General features: G+C 38.3%; 1 protein-coding gene across 2 annotated transcripts in view; it reads left to right on the top strand.

Moving 5' to 3' along the window:
• The window catches only part of RAD54L_1 (DNA repair and recombination protein RAD54-like), a 30,238-nt gene extending 22,039 nt beyond the window's left edge, over positions 1–8,199 (top strand). The window contains exons 15-19 of one of the 2 annotated variants that reach the window (XM_051211951.1): positions 1,292–1,415; positions 2,333–2,411; positions 5,433–5,612; positions 6,143–6,306; positions 7,821–8,199. In XM_051211951.1, coding sequence (XP_051072074.1) covers positions 1,292–1,415; positions 2,333–2,411; positions 5,433–5,612; positions 6,143–6,306; positions 7,821–8,025 — 752 coding nt within the window. In that variant the 3' untranslated portion in view covers positions 8,026–8,199. The remainder of the gene's footprint in view (positions 1–1,291; positions 1,416–2,332; positions 2,412–5,432; positions 5,613–6,142; positions 6,307–7,820) is intronic. The other variant, XM_051211952.1, reaches the window with a different exon arrangement.
• The last annotated feature ends 14,993 nt before the right edge of the window (positions 8,200–23,192 follow it).

Genomic DNA, 23,192 nt, shown 5'->3' with positions numbered 1-23,192 from the left:
ACGAGCTCTCTTTTCAATTTATAAGAAAGTATACAAATCTGTGGTATCTATAAAAAGTGCTACATCAGGAAACCTCATAAGTGTTTCTTAGTGAATCGAAACTTGCATTCTACTAATCATTTAATAAAAATTGACGATCTCTGAACTTCATTTCATCATGTAGAAATTCCCATCCTTACAAACTGATAATACCATTTTAAAAAATCCTATTGTTTCAAACCGAGAAAATGGTCGGTAGACACCAACGTAAACAATAAATTAATTCCACCAACTGCCATCGAATTGAGGATGAAAAATTCAGGTTTCCGCATTCTCTTGTAGCACTTCATGAAATACTATACTTGATTGTGGGTATTGTGTAACTTGAAAGTGAATGAAACCATCGAACAAAAGTAGGCGCCCTTGTATTGGTTGTTTGAATAATCTCATTGGTGTTTAGGACTGGAATTAATCAGTCTGTTTTGACATATGTGCATCCTGTGCGCATGCCTCACTGTTGCCGAGGATTTTAAAGCATCATGAGCGGATTTAGATGGTGGCTATCAGTGGGATCCAGGGCGCGCGTTTTGCACTAGTTGAGACTCGTCAACCGGATATGTCCGTTAGGTCGACTTGATCGATTGCAGTCCTAAACACTAGTGGGAAGATTCAAACAACCAATGGAAATGAATTAAAATTTACTCCGTTTCATATGCCGATACCTATATGAATCCAATATCTAAGTGGATAATGCAGTGGCGTTTGAAGCGAGCGGTTCTACGTTCAAGTCCCGGAGTGGATATCAACACTGTTATGTAGGTACGCCAATCTGACTAGTCCCAATTAGGACGAAATATTCATTCTGGGTTCCGCTGCTGGTCATCATTCAACTCTGCTTAAAAATTAAACTCATGTAAAATGGGCCAGTCGTAGTGAAACGAAAACATTCGATATTCACAGTTGGTTCATAAAAGCAAGTATTTTAAATTCATAACAGGATGTATCAGTAACAAGGTTGTTCAGGAAATACTCCCAAAATTATTTCTTCGACATTTTTTATTCCTCTAACTGTTCTCGTCAAATTCCTACGTATTTTCCTTTTCCGATTAACTTTCTCTAAACATACGAAGTTGAATAAAATTTTGGAAGACGAAGTAATAAATATTATCCTTAAAATCTGAGTTAAGTCATGTGTTTTAGAGGACTAATAGGTTTGTAACATAAATATCAAAGTTTCTCATGTGTATTTATAGGGACTTTTATACATGCTTTATACATCATTGATAATTTTCTAATATTCGGTTGATTCTAGGTAAATTTCAAGTTCTTGACTGTCTTTTGGCCGTAATTAAGTCTACAACGTCTGATAAAGTTGTGCTCATTTCAAACTACACTCAAACATTGGATCTCTTTGAACGTTTGTGCCTTCAAAGAGGGTGAGTTTTAATTTATCTATAGTCCTTATTGTGCCCTTTAGTACATAAGACACTTCAAATTAATGCTGGAAAAAATATACTGAAAGTATGGACATTTTGAATTTATTTATTATATATTATTTTGCTGATCCCAGTATTTACATCCTGCTACAAGTTAAAGTGGTTTCCTCTTACCTGTTCAACTTATTTTGTTTGGTAACAATTTGATAGTCTTTAAGTTTCTGCATTATTTTGTGCGTTTTGTGTTTTTCTTTACAAATCCCAATGGTATTGAAAATTAACATCACCAACTAGCTGATTCACTGCGATAAGGTACATTTTACCCCTTGACTTGAATACAAATATCTGTTAGGTATAATTTCATTTGTATTGTTGAGGCAATGTTAGTGAACACCCTGTTGATTGTTATCACTAGGTAATAAGTTTGAATAAGATAATTGATGTAGAATATTATCTTACTTATTTGTGCAATAATGATGTGCTTGAGCATAGGATCATAACAATGTCTTCCTGTGTATCACAGCCGTATCTTATTAGTTTTACTAACTTTTTACGATTTGTGATAAAATATGAAACAAGTTTTGTATGATGTTGATCAGGCGTATTTATTCATGACTATTCAAACGTATAAAGTGATAAAGTCTAATTCGTTTAACATAATATATGCGTCTAGACTCACAATTAAGACTTGTGAACTTCATCTTTAGTGCTAAAACAAGTTATAAACAGTTCGTTAATTTTTGTGATATTGTTACTCCCCTGTGGAATTTTTCAGCCGGTACAGTTCTTGTTACTTTATCAAATCATCCACATCCGTCTCTTTACTGAAAAAAGATTAGTTTTTTAAACTTTATATTTCTATAAAATTGTCTAATTAACATTTTGGAAATTATATTTTCGAGTTTCTGTATTTACAGGTATAATTTTGTACGACTAGACGGTACAATGACAATAAAAAAACGAGCAAAAGTTGTCGAACAGTTTAACGATCCAACTGTAAGTAAATTCTTATCTGATTGCACTATAATCTTCATAACAAATTGTTCATTATTTGATTGCATTTAAGTCCGTGAACGTAGTTTGTGATGACTTGGAATAAGTATTTGCTTGAGATTTTACTGGTTTAGTAAACAGTTATTCTTTATCTTTGTTTAGATTTCCAATTTCAGTGTTGTTTTATAATTTTCCTTTCACCCGATTTCATTCATGCTGTGTGAATTAACTTTATTTAAAACAATTGACATTGTGTTTCCATTTTGTTAACTTCCTTTAGCTGCAGTTATATAGACTAACATCTTGGGGCTATTTCAGGTCACTGTTGTCAGTGTCTGCATAGATTGATTGCTTTATATATCGTCAGTTTTAAAGTGCTTTGTAAAGATTAATCACAGAATTATATGCATAGAAAGAATTCCCTTTTAGGTGAATTTTATTATTCATTCGTAAACATTTAATGTGAGGATTAATGCACACTCCTAATTGACAAACAACCAGTGGTTATATGTAATGCTTCCAAAAGTGCTTCTTTTGTTTTTTTCCTATTATTAATATGAGTGCTATAAATGCTGTTCTTCAAACATTGTAATTTAAAAGTATCATTGATCAAAAATCTTATTCTCTGTTTACTGATTGTAGTTTTATTCACAGTGAATTTAGTCTATTATTCGTACCTATTCGATTTGAATTCTTCTTTGGTTTAGTCGATTGTAGTTTATTTCTTACCCTCATAATGAATGTGACCAATAACCTAGTTTGCAGGTATACTTGATTACTAAGATGTTTAAGCTAGTTATGTTGACATTTGTATTTTTGCATCTGGCTAACTACTACTAGTATTTGATGACAGATACCTTAGAAATGTTGCTCGCAGCTGCTGGGATCACCGGGTAAGTAATAGTGAGGTTAGACGTAGGGTATTAGTGAATAATGGTAAATCAACTGATGATATTGTAAATCTTCATCGACTGAGATGGTCAGGCCACGTGTTACGTATTCCTGAACACCGTTTACCAAGACGCGCAATGCTGACTAATGTTGGAGACAGTTGGAAGGAAGTTGGGGGCGGCCAAACCAAAACGTGGCATCAGTGCTTGAAGTCCCTAACTTCTGGTGTGAGCCATGTTGGTAGATGCAGACTACTTGATTGGGGTCCGTATGACTATCGCAACCAATGATTGGACACTGGTTGACATGACTCTGAATCGATCACGATGGCATAGATGTATACACTTTCTGTCTTCCCTTAAACTATAAGATTAAAATCGCTTTATATCTTTCTTGCTAAGAACTAATTCCTTCTTCCTGTACTATATCCTTGTATGCAATCTTTCTTTTATTTATTATCACTATTGAATTAAGTGATTCTATGAATTCGTTGTTGATCTTGTTGTGCTAATGAGGTATGGCAATTTGAACCTATGCATGTATGTGCCTGGTCCTACGTTGTAGCTGATTGATTTTAGCTAACTTAAATTTTTTTAAAATGTAAATTCATTTCTAACAAACTGTCGAATTCACTATCGCATGTTAAACCGTTATCGCGTTTCTGAACAACGTCCACACAGACTTCAGATGGATAAGAGGTATTAGAATTTTCGTACGTTTGACTAAAAACTTGTTCTGTTAAACTTGAATTTGGTTTTAGGTATCAATGCCAAGTTTCGACAGTTTCAAATAAATCGAGCATTGAGTAGAAATTTAATAATAAATATATTTCTTATTATATCCCAATGAGTGTAAAAATTGTTTTTCTGACGTTTCCTGACTTAATGTAAATAAATAACTGAAATAAATTCACACAAGTTTAAATAGTACAAAAAAACTATGCAGAATGTTTTTAGTACAATCAAAGTTATAATAGGTCTGACTATATCAGTGTCAAGTTATTCTTGGTCAAAGTGAATTTGTATGACTAGTCACTGTATTAAGTCGTGCATCAGAATGTGTGTATGAAAAGTGAAAAATGTATACATTTGTAGTATGAAGTAGTGGGGTTCAAACTAGGCGTGTGTGTGTGTGTGTGTGTGTGTAGATTGTGTGGAAAATAAGTAAGGTCAAATTTCGTTGTTTGGATAAACAGTCCAGGTTGAATGAATATTCAAGCCTTCTTTCCTATTGATGGCAGAAGTACTAAGCATTATGTAAAACGCTTCGGCTACTCGCATCTCTTTATAATTGGGAAAGCCTTTCTGAATTATTTTGATATTTTTAATATCAATTTGGTGTTTACTCAAAGTAGCGTGTACTGCTATTAATGATTTAATGTACAGGATTATCAGGTCTTTTTGTATAATTTAAGTGTTCCCTGTCACGAATCGATATCTCACGGGAAGATTCTCCAATATATAACGCATCGTAATCGACACAACCTAATTTGTAGACACAGTTTTGTGGGGAAGTGAATGGGATCTTATCTTTTATTCTAACCAAAGCGTTTCTTAGAATGTTAGTTGCCTTATGGAATGCTTTAATTTTGTACGTTGTCAATATCTGTTGTAATTCTTCTGGCTACCATTAGAATTCCTTTTAATTAAACAGTTCAAGAAAAGTAGTTCACTATGTTCGTCTTCCTTTCCAAAAGTGAATTTGATGTGTTCTGAGAGTATGTTCATGTGTTTGGGAAAAGATTTCTAAGAGAAGTCTTTTTTTATAATGACAAACGTGTCGTCTACATATCTGAGCCAGATGCGTGGTCTGATGGTACTGGCAAAAATTAGCGACCCAATGCAGGACATAAATAAATTTGTAACAATCGGAGATACTGGAGATCCCATAGCTACTCCACTCATTTGTTTATATAAGGCCATTTTGAAAGTAAAAAGTGTTGACGTCAGAAGTACATTTTTTTATTGAATTTAGTTTTTTATCCAAAAGATGGTGTAAGCTTCACGATTGCACCACACAATCCAGAGACTGTAGCTCTATGCAAATCACCTTCACGAGCTACAAATCTACTGGACATTAAATCTAATTAATTTGACCGAGTGGTTGTCATTTATGTTTTTTTTTCATTTTCAGTCACGTGATTTTGTCTTTATGTTGAGCAGTAAAGCTGGTGGCTGTGGTCTTAATTTAATTGGTGCTAACCGTCTTGTTATGTTTGATCCTGATTGGAATCCGGCTAATGATGATCAAGCGATGGCACGTGTATGGCGCGATGGTCAGAAGAAACAGTGCTACATTTATCGACTTATTTCGGTAGGCTTTTATCGTTTATTAACACTCTTGAACTAGTTATTACGTTATTTTATTATATCGGGTGGAAGGTGGTGCTATGTTATACTGATGCACTGCCATTTCTAACCAACATTTTGTTGTCATAGAATATTTTAACTGGATGAGTATATTTCTATAACATTAGAAGCATATTAGTATAAGCGGTTTTTAACGGAGTATTGAGGTTTGTTCCTTGTATCGCGGACTAACTTTGATTAAACAACTGTTGAGAACCACAAAGCAGTGGTTAGCTGTTTCATCCTATTATAGGACTATTATGCATTTCGCATCTACGGCCTCGTCGGAGATCGTATCCAGGATCTTCGAGTACCTATAACAAGACCTGAAAGTTTAGCTAAGGTCATTTTGTGATGTAAACTGTAAAATGTGAGTAGTTGTTTTTATCCGAGACTTTTACATCTATTCAATTATATCAGTATTCTGTATTGAATATCTTTTCAAATAAAACTCGTTATTCATTGTTTACTTTCACAATTATCATGAAATTTTAGACAGGTACCATTGAAGAGAAGATGCTTCAACGCCAAGCGCATAAAAAAGCTCTCAGCAGTTGTGTAGTTGATCAACAGGAAGAAGTTGAACGTCACTTTAGTCTCGATGATTTGAGGGAGCTTTTCATGTACCATTTTGAGACGTTATCGGATACTCATGATAGGTTGGTTCAGTTAATATTATTTGTAAAATTGGACTATTTTGTTATTTTTAAATGTATTGTATTCATTGTATTGTGCACTTTTACCTCTAATTCAATCAAAAATATAGAGTGTTGTGGTCTTAGTGTTTACACATATCTACTGTAATCTTTAATAAGTGGTGTACTTGGAGTTTATATAAAGGATATGGTTACTGTTGGGGCGGCTTCCAAAAACTACAACGGATCCTCCAGAGGCCCTAAAAGAGCTGAAGTGTTTCCATCCAATCAGAACGTCATGGGGCTTTCTAGAATATCAAACTTTCAAAACCTGATTTTTCGTGCAATATGTATTAGAATCTATCTTTTCAGACTTGACCATTTTTGCACACAGAATGTGTTTGAGTATGCTACTTCTGTTGTGTTAAATTATATTCCTTAATTCATTGGCTGCAATTCATTTTTATGTGTAATCTTCGCCTTTGATTTTTATTTGACCACACAAACCATTGGTTATTGTTAGTAACCTAATTTTCTTATGCACTAAAATGTTTCCTTCTAATGTTTATATTTTATATCAATAACCCGGTCTTTAGACCGCCGTTGAAAATTTGGAAGCACTGGAATGCTGTTTCGTTTTATTACGGGACTCTTTAGCGGTGCGCAACTATGACTCTGATGTGACCAGCGGAGTTCAACCATGTTGATATATGAGACAGTTATCTACCACAGGCGGTGGATGAGGGTTGTGTTATATCCAGAATTGATTGGAATTGGGTATTAACACTGTTGGACTCCAGTTTAGTGGTTTAAAGATTAAGCATCCGTATGTAAGTCTGAGGGTTCTAGATTCGACCCCTTGTGCGGGGGTGGTGGGTGCGCACTGCTGAAGAGTGCCATCCCAGGAAGTGGCGAATGCCCATTACTTCCAGGTTCCAAACGGTGGTCTAACAAATACTCAGTCCATGTAAAAACTGTATTCTCCACAAATCCCCTATATTAATAGTATTTAATAGACCAACAATTTTTCACCACTACTTTTGATTTCTAATTCTGCATTTTTTTTGACTTAACGAATTGTTATGTCATGCAAACTTCGTTTACATTATCAATAGGTAATTGGTGGCCCCATTATTCGTCGTAACTGTAGGTTTCTTGAATGTGTGAGTATGAACAAATGAAAATTTGTGTTTTAGGACAAACCAGTTATTGCTAACATTATTGTGAGGTTGTCATACATTAATTAGCTGTCCAAAAAACAACTAGTCGAGTATCATGTTCATCTTTGACCCAATGGTTTGATGCCGACTACGAAATTTATTGCTGATAAAAACCATCAAAGAGAAATGTATTTCAATATTGTTTTACTCGGGAGTATATTAACAATTTTTGTAATCAACATTGCATAGTGGAAAGTAGTTAATATTTTATCTGTGAGATTTTCTAATCAAAGAATTTCTTGTCAAGTTTATCAACTTCAATATTCCTGAGTTTATTACATTACCGGAAGTGCAGTTGTTTTTTGAATTATGTTTCAGATTCAAATGTCGTCGTTGTGTCAATTCTGTACAAATAAAGCCTCCACCGGAAGGAACAGACTGTAATTCAGATTTTTCCCAATGGAATCATTGTTACACGAAAAAGACGTTGAATGATTCAGTCCTGAAAGCAACTTGGGATACTGGGTGCATATCATTTGTATTTTGGCATTATTCCCATGAAGAACAACGTAAAACTGTATAGTATTTTTGTTTTGGTTGGTTGTAACATGTGATTGATTTTCTTGATTTTTTTATTGGTTATCTTATGGTATAGTGAATTCAATTTGTAAAATTTTCTTATTTTTGCACTCAATCGGAAGATACTAGGACTCTTTTTGTACTTATTTTACAATACATGTGTTTTGCTTATTTCATATTTCATAACTTTATCTATTCAAAGAGCAACCTGGGGAAGTTTGCCATACATCAAATGTTGGTTAAGTTGGAATTTCTCTCCGAATATGTGTTGAGGTATTATGACTGCTGACTCTTATGTGGTATAAAGGAGCATGCAAAGCAAATACTAGGGCGCAATGTACCACGAGCTAGATTATATTAATAGTTTTTTTCTATGTGAGCAAACTGCATAGGTTAATTATTTGGGTTCTGTAGCGCAATTAAAAGGTACGCAGTTAACTACTGGCGATCTTTATGGAACGATTGTCGTAAAAATGGTGGGGGTTTATTATGACCATAAAATCATCGCGGATGAACAGAAATTTTATACAACAATTTGACTTTGGCTAATTTATTGATTTAATTTTCGTCCTCCAACACAAACAGATGGTTACAATTAGTGTTTTTCGGGCTCCGTCATTGGCTGATACTAAAGTCTGTCGGGAATAGGAACGGCGTTGCCCTCCAAACGTAGATTTATTTCTGGACACAAGATGGTATGGTGTCTTTAACGTGACAGTAAGTTTAATGTGCTGTAAATGTAAGTCAATCTTGGTCCGTGTAGTTTGATAGCTGGCGTTGTCTACAGCTGTCGTACTCACAATAACATTTAGGTCGTTGATATACAAACGTAATGCATACCTGCGCCTAGCAATTCTTATCGTTACTTCATCAATTTACTGGAAGTCACCACTTGTTAGGTCATAATCGTATTAGTGCTATGATTGTTGTCTTTCGATTATCATATACTAGTAGTACTGTAGCGAACGAGAACACAAGTGAGATCAACCAAATGTATTTCAGTACATTACAGAATATCTTGGCGAAATCTGAGAACTATGCAGTAAATACTTCCTTCGCAAAATGTCAATCAATTGTCTCAGGCTTGATTGTTCCTTCATTTCCACACCAATCACTCTCTGTTCTTGTTCTCTTCGATCTTCTTAACCTTCTGTCACTAGGCATTCCACTTTCGATTGATGATACACATTATTATACCTGTTGACATCAGTAGCGCACACTACGTTATTACTGAAATGACTTGGGAAACCCAGGGCGTAGCTCTAGAAGTAACTACATGCATAGACACTAGGCGGTGAATAACTTTATTCTATAGCCAGAAAGTGGCTTATATTTCACCCTTAATTAAATTAATCTGGGAATTTACGTTTTAGTACGTCAGGTCTCCAGGTTATTATGGATGTCCACAAATAACATGGGTTTAATTATTTTTTTTCAGTTCGTCTATCTCAGAGTTGGATCAGAATAAATAGGTCGGTTCGTGCTTACGTAGTTCTTTGTCTAGATTGCTTCATTCTTGGGATTCCTAGTTCGTACAGTAATTCTAATCGTCACAGCTATACGGTCATCAAAGTGATCACGGTGTCTAGATACGACGCGGGGGTGTTCCACATCAGGTAATAACCACGAAGTGTGACTTCGATGTAAGCTGAGAGGTCACACAACTTCCATGCATCACAAGTGGGCTCCCAGTCATTCACACAGATCACCCACGTTGGTAGTTCACGACAACATTGTTATATTCCGACGAGAATTATAAATGGTAACTTTTGAGAGTTGAACCAATACAACACATATTTTTATTGTATAATTAATAAGTAGCTAAACTATGCATATTCATGTTCCTCTTATCAACAGTTTTATTTTGACCTATAGATTATTATTATACGATTCACCGTTCTTGAGTTATGCCCAGTCTATTAATTACAGTTCCCCAAATTCACAGGCACTTTTGGCTAGATCTTGTACAAATGTTTTTTTCTGTCTTGCGGTGCGATGTGGTCTGTTTGGTTCGTATACAACCCAGTATGTTTGAAATACATGATTCATAATGCAGAGGCTGAGATTGGTGTTCTGGACTTAACAGGCAGGGCGAAGCAGGACCGGCAAAGACTCTAGACTGCTCGTAACGGCTTTATGCGTCATTGGTACGGTCGATAATACACAACGCTATGGCAATCAAAGAATTAATTAAATAATACCCCGTATTTGATCTGAATTCCTGTGGATTTAGATAGCATTAGATAACTTATGTCCTGATAAGCATAATGAATGGTAACTTTGTGATCCATTTATGGATCCGCACATTTTTATCGTATAATTGTTGAATAACTAAGCTATTCATATTCGTGTCCCTCTTATCATGAGCTTTATTTTGACCTATGAACTATTAATATACGACTTACCATTCTTGAATTATACCCTCTTTATTAATCACTACCTCCCTCATTTGGCAAAGTATTCTACAAATATTGTTTCCTATTTTATGGTACGATGTGGTCTGTTAAATTGATATATAAACCCCGTATGTTTGTTATAAATGATTCATATCACAGAGGCTCGGATTGGTGTTCTTTACATAACTGGCTGTGCTAGACAGGAAGCAGTACCAATAAACAATCTAGACTGTTCATACGGGTTTAGACAGTCAGTAACAACGTAGAACTTCGTACGCACGTACATCAGTTCGAGTTGCCACACCACATTAGCACAGAGATGCAGTTGTCGATTCAAATCCCGTAGTGGTAGAGGTAATAAGAGTATAAGCAGTAATCGGGAAGATTAGGGTTTGGAGATGTTATTTAAAGAGTATAATCCAGTGAAACAAATTTGGAAAGAGGAAAAGAAAAGGGACATGACAAATTAAGAAGATTAGAATTTGGGAGAACACAGAGAGTGGATGCACCTGCGCCATTGCAAACGATTTTGAGCCATGTCATTCAGGGTCTCTAACCATCGGTTGCTATCATCTCGCGGTCCCCAACCAGGTAGTCTACACCTACCAACATGACTCAGTTCACTTGTCAGTGACTTCATGGACTTGTGCCATGTTTTGGTTTGGCCAACCCTAGCTTTCTTCCAATCTACTCCTTTATAACAAAACACCACACATCGAGGCAGTCGGTCGTTGGGCATACGTAACACGTGTCCCAGCCATCTCAACTGATGAAGTTTCACTACTTCATCAATTGATTTGCCATCCTTACCTAGTACCCGTTTCCTAACAACTGCGTTACTTACTCGATGGTCCCATGATATACGAGCAATGTTTCGAAGACACCTATGATCCAATACTAGTAACCTACGGATATCCTCTACTCTTACCGGCCATGTTTCACTGCCATAAAGAAGGACGGGACGAACTGCTGCGCAGTAAACACGTCCTTTGGTTGATAGACGGATATCTCGCCTACGCCATAAATGACGCAAGTTGGCAAAAGCTAGTCGAGCCTTCTGTATCCGTGCTGAGATTTCGTCACACACCAAACTACAAGGGCTGATGAGACTTCCAAGATAAGTGAGGCGGTCGACACACTCAACTACTTCACTCCCTATCACTAGTTCGGGTGTCGATGTAACACAATCCTGAAGCAACATTTTACATTTCGAGGGAGAGAATCGCATCCCGAACATGCTTGCATTGTTGCTTAGAGTGGTCAGAAGACTCTGAATTTTGTCAGCGTCTTCACCAAATAAAACTATGTCATCTGCATATTCTAAGTCAACAAGTGAACCTCCCGGTAGAAGTTCAACCCCTGGAAATTTAGATGAGGAGAGTGTTATCTCTAAAAGTACGTCGACCACAAAGTTAAACAAGAATGGGGAGAGTGGACAGCCCTGACGAACACCACTTGAGGTAATCAATTCTGATGACAGTTCGCCATAAGCTCTCACTCTACCATTTGTGTTCGAGTAGAGAGCCTTTATAAGGTTAATGTACTTCTTTGGTACTCCTGTCAATGACAAACACTGCCATAGAACCTCACGATCAACAGAGTCGAATGCTGCCTTAAGGTCGAGAAATACTACCATTGTGGGGCGTCTGAATGTGTGTCTGTGTTCTAGAACCTGACGTAGTGCGAGTATCTGATCTATACAACCAAGTCCAGGTCGAAAACCAGCCTGGTTTTCTCTAATCTGCTCTTCACGAGCTTTAGTTAGGCGTCGAAGTATTATTGAAGCTAATATTTTAGACACTATATTTGTCGAACTGATTCCTCTGTGATTGTCACAAGAAGACTTTTGTCCTTCCTTATAGACTGACACAATCAGTGATTGAGACCAGTCAGATGGGATTTTGTCCAGTTCCCAAATTTTACCCAAGACCACAGTCAATCCCACTGCTAATACTGGACCGCCATTCTTGAAAATCTCAGGAGTAAACCTGTCAGGGCCTGCTGCTCTCCCACACTTCAGATTTCCTATGGCTTTTTCAACTTCGTAAAGAGTCGGAGGATCTAAAGTAATTTACCATCCAGGTTGCCTGGAGATCGTGGGAAACTGAAGTGTGGCTGAAGGCCAGTTGAACTGATCCCTAAAGTGTTCTGCCCATCGATCCAATCTCCTGGATTGAGAATGTGTAATATGTCCATCTTCCTCTGAGATTGTTTCGCTAACAGTCGAATTCCCAATACCGGTTTCCTTAATAAGTCTGAACAATTGTCTGCTATTACCTATTGCCGCTGCCTTTTCCATCTCTCTTGCTTTCGCTACCCACCACTGTTCACGATCGTTGCGTAGACTTCTTGTCAGCTTGCGCTTAAGCTGACTCCGCTCTTCATTATGTTCAGAGCCAGGTGGAATGAGTTTCCGAGCATCTATCAGTGAGATAGATGCTGCTGAGATCCAGTGTTTCTCCCTAACCTTGTGGTTTACCGTACTAGCAGATATCACTGCTGTTTTCACAGCTTTTCGGATATCATTCCATGCTGCCTCGGGGTGGGCATCACATACATGGCTGCCTAACTGTTTTCCTAGTTGTTTCTGAAATATAATCTTAGCTTGACTGTCATTTAGTAGGCCCCTAAGAGGTTTACATGCAGCGTCTTTTTACGTCCAGTAAGACGCAAGCAAATACGCGCTCGTACTGGAGCATGATCTGAATCTAAGCATGTGCTCCAGAATGAGCGACAGTCTTCTATCGAGCCCCTCCATCGGTGGCTGATAGCGATGTGATCTATTTGGGTCCAACGTTGGGACGAATTAGGGGTCGCCATGTTAAAAGATGTTTTTCCTTATGCTCAAAGTTAGTACTTTCAAGGAACAGGCGCCTATCTGAGCATAGCTGCAACAGACGGTCGCCATTATCTGTTCTTTCAGCCACGATGCTATAAGATCCACCTAGGTGTCTTTCCCTTTCGCTTAGTTTACCTACTTGAACATTAAAGTCACCGGCCACTATTACTACACCCGAGCGCCTAGCTTTTCGGAGAAGGTCGGAGAGCTTTCTGTAAAACTCATCTTTTACATCATCTGAGCTGCAGTCAGTGGGAGAATAGGCAGAGACGACGAAGAGGCAACGACGAGTGTCCCTATCTTTCCGAGTCCTTATTGTTCCGTTTAGTCGGACAGCGCACAAACGACTGTCTACTGGGATCCAGTCTAAGAGAGCTAGTTCTGCCCTAGGACTCAATGCTATACCTAGGCCGGGGAGGCCACGAGAAGCATCATCTGGGCTTTCAGATACACGGAGTGTGAATCGAGTCGGTTCTTTATTTTGGCATGGTGAGGTGAAATGAATGACGCTACTTGGATCCTGTATGCGCGTTTCGGAGACGCAGCACACATCAATGGCGCGAGATTCTAAAGTCCTAGCTAAGGAAGCCTGCTGTCCTATTTGGCACAGTGTTCGGACGTTAAAAGCTCCTACGTATAGTTTAGAGCGTGGTTTCAGGAGACCAGGAATGGCGTTCCACGTACTCGAATCGTTTGCTCTAGCAGTGCGAGGTGATAAAGAGACGTGAGGTGGGTTAGTCGTGGAGATAAGAGAGGTATTAGGAGGTGCGGGAAGGATTTGAATGTGACCACCTTGGTCTCGTGTGCTGTTACGGGTATGAGGGCTGATGTCACTTCCCGGCTGCCCACACCATGGAAAGGTACTTCCTGAGGAACCTGAAAAGGAATTCAGATTAGTGTTGATCTTAACGACCTGGAAGCGTGACCTCAGAGTCCAAGAGACAACTGCTTGAGGCCGGTTGCGCACGGCCTTTTCGTGAAAGGTTTTTAATGGGTTAGCTCCGTTCTTCAAGGGGCTTTACCGCCGGAGACGGAAATCCGTGAGGTAAGGTGAGGTGTGACATTTTTGGGGTCGACCTTTTCTAACCCCACCCCTCCTTGTGGGAAGGCAGCATCGCTGTCATGCTGGTTGTCTGAAGGAAACACCTTACTGCTGTCACACCTCTCTACAGTCAGCAGTACGACTTCGCCCTCAGACCTTGAGTTGCTGCTTTTAGTCTTACTGTTCTCCGATCGACCTGCCTGGCATGGTAGAACCTACAGGAACATATTTTTCAACCAATTTAGCTCGGTTGGGTCATCACGATAGGCAAGCCCGACCACCGCGTCAAGGTAGCAGCTTCGGCCGATTTCATATGGGTTTACGCGTCACTGACCCGATCGATAATTTACTGCTCCCTGATTGGCTGTATCGTTACGCGATACATTAACGGCGCACACGGGTCACAGTTATAACAATAACATTTCTTGAAATCTTCATTACATAAAGGCAACAGTAACCCAGATGAATATCAGAATTGCATTATATAATTTTCTACTATGTTTATGATGCTTAGTAACATTTCATAGTTAATTTCACACAGATTAGTCTTATTTTATATCGTAGTCGATATCATGTATCTTCATACCTCGCGAGGCGATATTAATAAAACGTATTGCATGCACAAAAATAATCTCAACCTGGGTCTTAACAAGATACTTCGTCGTATTACCTTTAGTAATATGTTACTTAGAGCTAAATAATAAGCCTTCTGCATCGGCCTTTACAAAATGACTACGGTATCTGCACCTGGTCATATGCATTTGTATTTACGCATTCGGTTGTGTAACTAATACAGCTCAAATGAACGTTCATCACAACTTTCAGCGCATAAACAATGTTGTTATTTTATTGTGACATTATAGCATACATCCGAACTAGTGCATTTATTCAACTCTGATGTTATTATGTGTTTATTTCACTCAAAATAAGCTAAATGTTAAGCTTATCAATGAGTGATCAGTCATTTTCTTTTCGAAACTTTCAACCAAACAACGTAACCCATCATTCAAGGCTGGTTCGGCATACCTATTATGTGAGCAAATCTAAAGACGTAAATGGTCCGAAACACCTAAAGCAGCACTGGTTATTTCTGATGCACCAATGATTCACTGACATTAAATAGGTTAATTCAAAACGAATTCTCATCACCACTAAATATAGATTTTTAGGACCTAACAGCTGATAAATGTGATGTGTTCAACAGATGCAACTATCAAGGCGAACTCCGTCGATAACTGACTTATATAATTGTTGAAGTATTGTTTCTTTGCGATTGTTATCTAGTAAATGCTTGCGATACAAATACTCGATGACTTACCTGTCCAGTTCAATTTGTGGGCTGGCTTCATGATCATCCGAGTGAAACTCCCGCCAACTAAAAACGAATTTGTCTCCTCTACCTAAACACTAAGAGTTTTTCGTACCAATATCACTGACATGAGTCCAGAGTGATACTCGTGTTTCCTCATCTTTTTTCAATCACTTTCAATTCAGTCATTGGATAAGTATGCAGCATTCACCATTTATCATCCAATAGAGACAACTTCTTTGTGTCACCTATACTTGCGATTTATAGTCTGTAATCCTTGCTGCTTATTGAATCAGAAATAAGGATCCGGAGTTTGACATTGTTTTGGTCTGTCACACCTTTGTGACCGAGGGATCTTAAACCCAGTTAAATCAATAGCCAGAAAATGAGTTTAAAGATATATTTGGAAACTTATTGTTATGTTGAGAATCGTTTAATCTAAGTTGGCTAAATGTTGCCAGCGGTGCGTAGCACGGGGCAATTGACGGCGATCTGTTGAGCATCACTCCACATTGGTGAGCTGGACAAAAACACGGACTGTCACCAATTCTCATATTCATTTAGGTTTTATCGATTAGTTTTTCCATTATTAGTCTGTTGATTATAGCTTTTGTATATTGCCATATTTTAATAATGGTCAGTATTCACAGTCAGCTCACAAGCTCGATCGTTTCTGTAGTTAGGGTTCTCTATTATGGTTCATCATTAATCTTGAGTAGCACTTACATGTTTCAATGAAATAAGTTTATTTAAACATCAACCACCGGCAGATATTGGCGCTTACTTGACGTAAATACACTTGGGGTGACAATATAAGCAAGGACTGAGTAGCTATCTGGATATATTTCATCATCTGGCTTCATTAAACATTCCACACTATCTTAAAGTATGGACTATAGCTTGTTATCTTTTGTTTCGACCACTGCTTACCTAATTTCTAATTTTCGAGTTTCATTTCCAAAACAACAAAGATAATATACAAGAAACATACGATTGTCTATTCCGTGAGTACCATGTACTAATCTGTACTGTTTTTGGATTCAGACTGTATCAACCAAGTGACAAAGTCAACAACAAAACGCACACTCAAGAATTATTTGCAATACTCCCAAAACGGACAAAACAGTGAAATAAAGATGAACTATATATAAATTTCGGAGAAAATCCTTAGTAAAAGTCATTGTGAATATAAGCAACAATGCATCAAAAGGTCATTTTTTTCCTAGCCTGGGTTAGATAGTGTTTTTTTCATAAGCGCTTCTCACTGGGGGAAAAGTCCCGAAATTAACACTTTACCCTAAATCAATACTGATTTGTCTAGTGTTATTCAAAATTACACAAAGTCTCGTTTTTCACAGTATTGACAAGTGAAATAATTAATTTTAGTAGACTTAACTTACTAGTATACTGTTCACTTCAAAAGTTATCCTTCAAATCACATTGGCTAAGCAAGTTATATACGCGCCCGAGAATAATCAACATAGTGGTGTAAATGAAAAAAGGTCATTAACAATTATTACATATACAGTTATCACTGACATTTACGTAAGAGTAACAATGAAACGTTCACATTGCAAATGACAGAGAAAATTTTTCATCCGCAATCTATAAAAAATTAGTAAGAGGTTTACGTTCACATGCAAAGAAAGATTCTTAGCTAAAACATGATGCCTATACACGTCAACGCACTCGATCCGAGTAAGAGGTTCAATGTGGTTTCAAGGAAAATTTACTTGACAAAAAATATTTACACTAAGGTTGGCTTGCACAAAAACAAGGTTTTCAGTGACAAGCCGCGTTTTCATCACTTGAATCCCAAAAAAGAACAGCAATCAACGGTCAGGGGATATTTATGCAAAATGCTTATTAAAATTTTGCTATCCAATACGCCGGAATTTACAATTAGATTGCAAAGAGTAGATGCCATCTAATAAGGAAAAAAGTGTTGGGCCAGTGAGATATCGCTGAGTCCCAGCCAAATCAGCTGACAGTTGGTTCACTGGATGTCGAACAGTCCATCGATCCATGTCAAGGTCGAGGAAAACCAGCTCACATCACTTGATCGTACGTCATGGGCCGGTTCCTGCGATTTTGGTCACACTTTCACTTGTACCTACTCTAACTAATATATTTCCGTAATCATGTCCTTTATGTTATATGGTCTTCAAAGCATCAATAGCACCTTACTACGACGACGGAGTAAAAGTGTTAAGATACCGACCACGAGGTATGACTTCGAAGTTAGCTGTTGTTCACACCATTCCCGTCTAATTTTTGGTCGGAACATCGTATATCACTTCTTAATTGTTGCAGTTTACATATTGTGGTATCGTTTTCACATTTTCGGATTCTTTTCTCGTTCACTGGTATACTTTATATCCATCATGACGGGACAGACTTCCAAGTTATTTAAGATTATGACTCATTTGCCTCCCTCTTTTCAGCTGGTGCCGTTTCGGCCTGACAAAATAGGAGCCTGGTTCTACTACACAGAAACTGACTTCCACAAGTACGGTGTCGAACCCACGTGCACAGCTCTCTGCAGTAGTGAAAGCCCTACCGCGCGATTTCTATAGGTGCATCGCACCTGATATGTTTACTAGTGATGTCTCGGAAGCTTACGAAACTTTAAGAAAGGCCATTCTTAAACGTGGATATCTAACCGACCGACAAAGGTTATATTAACTCTTTAATAACATCAATCTACAACGTGACTCAGCAACAGAAATGTTGCTATGAATGCGAGAGGTCACTGGTCGACGGAACTTTGACGACGGCCTGTTTAGACAACGTTTCCTGTCTGAGCTTCCCCAACAGGTGCAGCCAGTGCTTGCTTTATTTCAAAACAACGCTGTAGACGAGCTGGTTGCATCTGCCGATCGGATTCTGGGGGCCGCCAGCACTCCCAACGCTGAGGTCTATTGAGTTAAAGAAAGGCCTCAAACAACACGAAATGACGTCAGAGAATTCTGTCACACTATAGCACGTTGCCATAATATTCTTCCTGACCGCAGACGCTCTCAAACTCTTCGAAGAGTTCTTTGCGAAAACGATCTGTCTCATGTGGGACAGGTAGCACTGATTAGTGCTTTTATCATAATCAGTACGGAAAATCTCGAAATCGAAGGAAACGTTCCGTGATATACTGATAGATTTTCAAATATAACTTCTAAACTCTTCACTTCTGGCTTTTGATTTGACTGGAGTAGCATATTTTGACTATAAATGTATTACTGGTTAATGCGTTATTAAACTCTTAATACTTGTAGCATGATTATGTATATCTCAACATAGATTTTGGTGATTTTAACTTTAAAAATTATACATTTAAGTGAGCTTTCTGAATCGCTCGAGAGTAGTGCATATTTGTGCCACTGGCTTCCTTCACAAAAATTTTGGCGACCTAAAGAATGAAACTTCGAAGAAGATGTGCTTAAGTGCTACGTTGTAGCGTTTAGATGTTCTCTCAATCCCTTGTGAAGCTGCACATAACTGTACCTTTTGTGCATGAGGCTGATTCATCTTCTGGAATATGCTAGTTTTGTGGCTTATACATCTACCAAGAGAAGGCGATATTAATAACTCGGCGGGAGTTATTATCGTCTGAGGCAGATACATAATAATTAAAAACCTAAAGAAATCTGATACCTCCACTCAGTCTATTTCGGGCATAAAGGTATGACAAAATGTTTAAAATCAGCCGAAATCGCATTAAAAACGACAAAAACATAAGGGATGGGTCTCTATCGAAACCCTGGGGAAGACTCGGGAAAAGAAAAACAAGAAGACAGCATTTAACGACAGCCGAACATGAGCAGAGAAAGCCAAAGCACAAGCTGAGTACGCAGAAGCAAACAAGCAAGTGGAGAAGATCATCAAAGCCGACAAGCAGAATCACGTGGAAGAACTAGTAACGACAGTGTAACTGGGTGCGAGAGAAGGGAATATAAGACAACTATGTGGTGCAACGAAGAAATTTGCAGGTAGATATAGTAAACTAGAGAGATCGGTCAAAGTCACAGAAGGCAGGCCGATCTCCTAGATCCCAGAACAGAAGCACCGGTGTGTAGAGTACTTTGAAAAATTCTTGAATAGACCAGCTCCATTGAGTCTATTGGATATCGATGGAGCACATATAGACCGTCCCATAGATACCACTCCACCAACTGTCGAAGAAATCAAGATGACCATCAGACAAATGAAGAGGAGGATAGCAGCAGGACCTGACAATATACGAACTGAAGCTCTGAAGTCAAACATAAAAGTAACTGCGAAAATGCCTCACCTATTCAGGAGGATTTGGGAGGACGAACAAGTGACTATGAACCTGAAAGAAGGACACCTCATCAAGGTACTAAAGAAAGAAAATCTCAGCGAGTGCAAGAAGTAAACAGGCTTCACACCATTATCTGTACCAAGAAATGTTTTTAACAGAGTGTTGTTGAACTGGATGAAAAACTCAATAAACGCACAGCTTCGAGACTAACAGGCTGTACTTGGTAAGGATTGTGTGCACACCGAATCACAACACTACGGAACAAAGTTGAGTAATCGGTTGAATGGAACTCGTCACTGTACATCAAATTAATTGACTATGAGATGCCATTTGACAGTGTGGATTGGAGGACTTCACGGAAACTTCTTCAACAATATGCTGTACCTGAAAAGACCGTTATCATCATACGGAATTCATACACTACAAAGTCGTGCATGGAGGACAGCTGACAGATACATTCTAAGTAAGGAACGGAGTCAGACAAGGCTGCTTACTCTCCTTCTTCCTTTCTTTCCGGAGGTCGAATGGGTTATGAAGACCGCGACATCGGAGAAGAAACACGGAATACAATGGACAGCTCGGAATCGGTTAGACGGTTTGGACTTCGCAGATGACCTGGCCCTTGTATCCTATAAACACGAATAAATGCGGATGAACATAATCAGTGTAGCAACAGCCTGTGGTTCAGTAGGCCTCAACATACATAAAGGAAAAAGCAAGGTCCTCGAATACAACACAGAAAACACCAACCCAATCATACTTGATAGAGGAACTCTGGAAGGCATCATCGATGAACAGGGAGGATCTGATGCAGACGTAATGGCAAGGATTGGAAAAGCGAGGACAACATTCTCACAGTTGAAGAACATATGAATCTCAAACCAACTTTCAAACAATATCAACTTCAAACTCTTCAATACGAACGTCGAGTCACTCCTACTATGTGGAGCTGAAACGTGAAGACCTACCACAACCATCTTCAGAAAAGTTCAAGTATTTATAAGTAATTGTCCACGCAAGATACTCGATATCTGTTGGCCGGATAACACCAGCAACAACCTACTGTAGGGGAAGACAAACCAACTTCCAGCTAAAGAGGAAATTCGGAAGAGGTGTTATAAGTGGATAGGATATACATCACGGAAATCACCAAACTGAGTCATGATGCAAGCCCCAGCTTGGAATACTGAAGGGGAACGGAGAAGTGGAAGACCAAGGAATACACTGAGTCGATAATTGGAAGCAGGCATCAAATGGTTTAGTGACAACTGTAAAGAAGTGGAAGGGCTTGCCGAGAACAGAGTTGGATGAACAATGTAAGTGGGCGGCCTATGCTCCACCACGAAAGGTGACAAGCGTTAGTAAGTAAGTATACTGGCATTTTGACGAGTTGCGCAACTTTGGTAGCCTCAACAACAGCGCAGTTTTTACGACTTTATGTGTATTATTTATACCGAAAAAGACTCACGCCATTATCGTAGACATGAGTTGAGGACTGTACACCCTATGTACGCAACCTATGCTCTCCCTGATAAACACATGAGCGGTACAAACTGTTTATCATCTTTGCAAAAATTGATTTAGCTTAAAGAATCGCAAGCACCGTGTCACCTATATTTGTGGTACACAAGCGTAGTTGATTTTTGAGCCTTATAATCACTCCATACAAATCGATTTCCATATTATCCCAAACTTGATACTTGCAAACGACTTGTATACACCATCAGCCAGCACGTATGAACATATATAATTGGTCTACTGCACACTACAACCATGAGTCCAGTGTATGGCACTCAATGATGTACACACGTTTAACGAAATACTGTCAGCTATCTGTTTGAAAGTCACATACTTATCAGTATTTTCACGTATTAAAAGAATCTTTCATAACAGTTCATATGTTTTAGTAGTACTGTTAAATCCAATCGCGACAAAATAATAATGAGGCTCAGTAAATCTTGTCGCAACTAAATAAACTGTATCAAACTGGAACATTGGTCGGAATTGTTCGTCTCCGCTGGTACACGTAATTATACCGCTAATTAGAGAGCAGTGAATAGTCGATCGGACCAATGACGCATAAAGCCGTTACGAGCAGTCTAGAGTCTTTGCCGGTCCTGCTTCGCCCTGCCTGTTAAGTCCAGAACACCAATCTCAGCCTCTGCATTATGAATCATGTATTTCAAACATACTGGGTTGTATACGAACCAAACAGACCACATCGCACCGCAAGACAGAAAAAAACATTTGTACAAGATCTAGCCAAAAGTGCCTGTGAATTTGGGGAACTGTAATTAATAGACTGGGCATAACTCAAGAACGGTGAATCGTATAATAATAATCTATAGGTCAAAATAAAACTGTTGATAAGAGGAACATGAATATGCATAGTTTAGCTACTTATTAATTATACAATAAAAATATATGCATTGTACTTTTCTGATAGGCATTTGTTATCCCCAACCTAAATATTGATAGGCAAGCTGTTCGGTACTCCGTGACTTGACTCCCAGATGATTCAGCTAGGGCCTAGTGATATTTCATTTGTCCCACGGAGTTAAACTTAAAATTCATATTTTCGAAGAAACTAAATTCTAAGATGAGAAGTACCAGCAGATAACAAAGAACAACTGTTGGTGTGATTTAATTGAGGGATACTGTTGTTAGTGCTCACCACAAGCAAAACCACTGTGATAAAAGAGGAACAAGTAGTTACAGGTTGGAAGGCACACTGCACTGCAGTTAGTGAACTGAGGATTACTAAGTAAACTTGCCAGATGAACATAATATATACAATATTCTAAGATAAATTCATGGTGCGTAACAAAGTTTCTTCAGCTAGCAGTGTCAGCATACTAGAATTTAATAATGTCCTTAGCACAGTTCATAAGGCGCAGACAATAGACAAGCACAGGACAATGCAAACAGACAATTAGTGGAAATCAATGAGGAATGAAAGGGAGGACTTAGAAAAACAGCACAATGGTTAGCTCATTGTTCTCAGTGGCGAATCCTCCAAATCTATACCTCCTTATTTATCAGTCGCTAGTAGCCTCATAATAATTTTCCAAAACCCTTCGCACTCACCAATCATAGTGCAACGGTGTTTCGAATTTTACTTCATTGAAGTACGTCATATTAGTTAATCGAAATATTCCTAACACTGCTAGAGTAACTTTAAGCAAAGAGCACGCTCGTAGTTACTAGTAGGTGGGACATTTATCATTTTATCGAATACGTTAGTCCTGTGAACAAACGGGAATTTCTGCTTCTGAGTTGTTTTAATCTACTAAGTATAGTTTATACAAT

Source organism: Schistosoma haematobium, chromosome ZW (assembly GCF_000699445.3).
Source record: "Schistosoma haematobium chromosome ZW, whole genome shotgun sequence".
In the NCBI taxonomy this organism is placed as follows: domain Eukaryota; kingdom Metazoa; phylum Platyhelminthes; class Trematoda; order Strigeidida; family Schistosomatidae; genus Schistosoma; species Schistosoma haematobium.
This window is presented reverse-complemented; position numbering and strand designations above follow the sequence as displayed.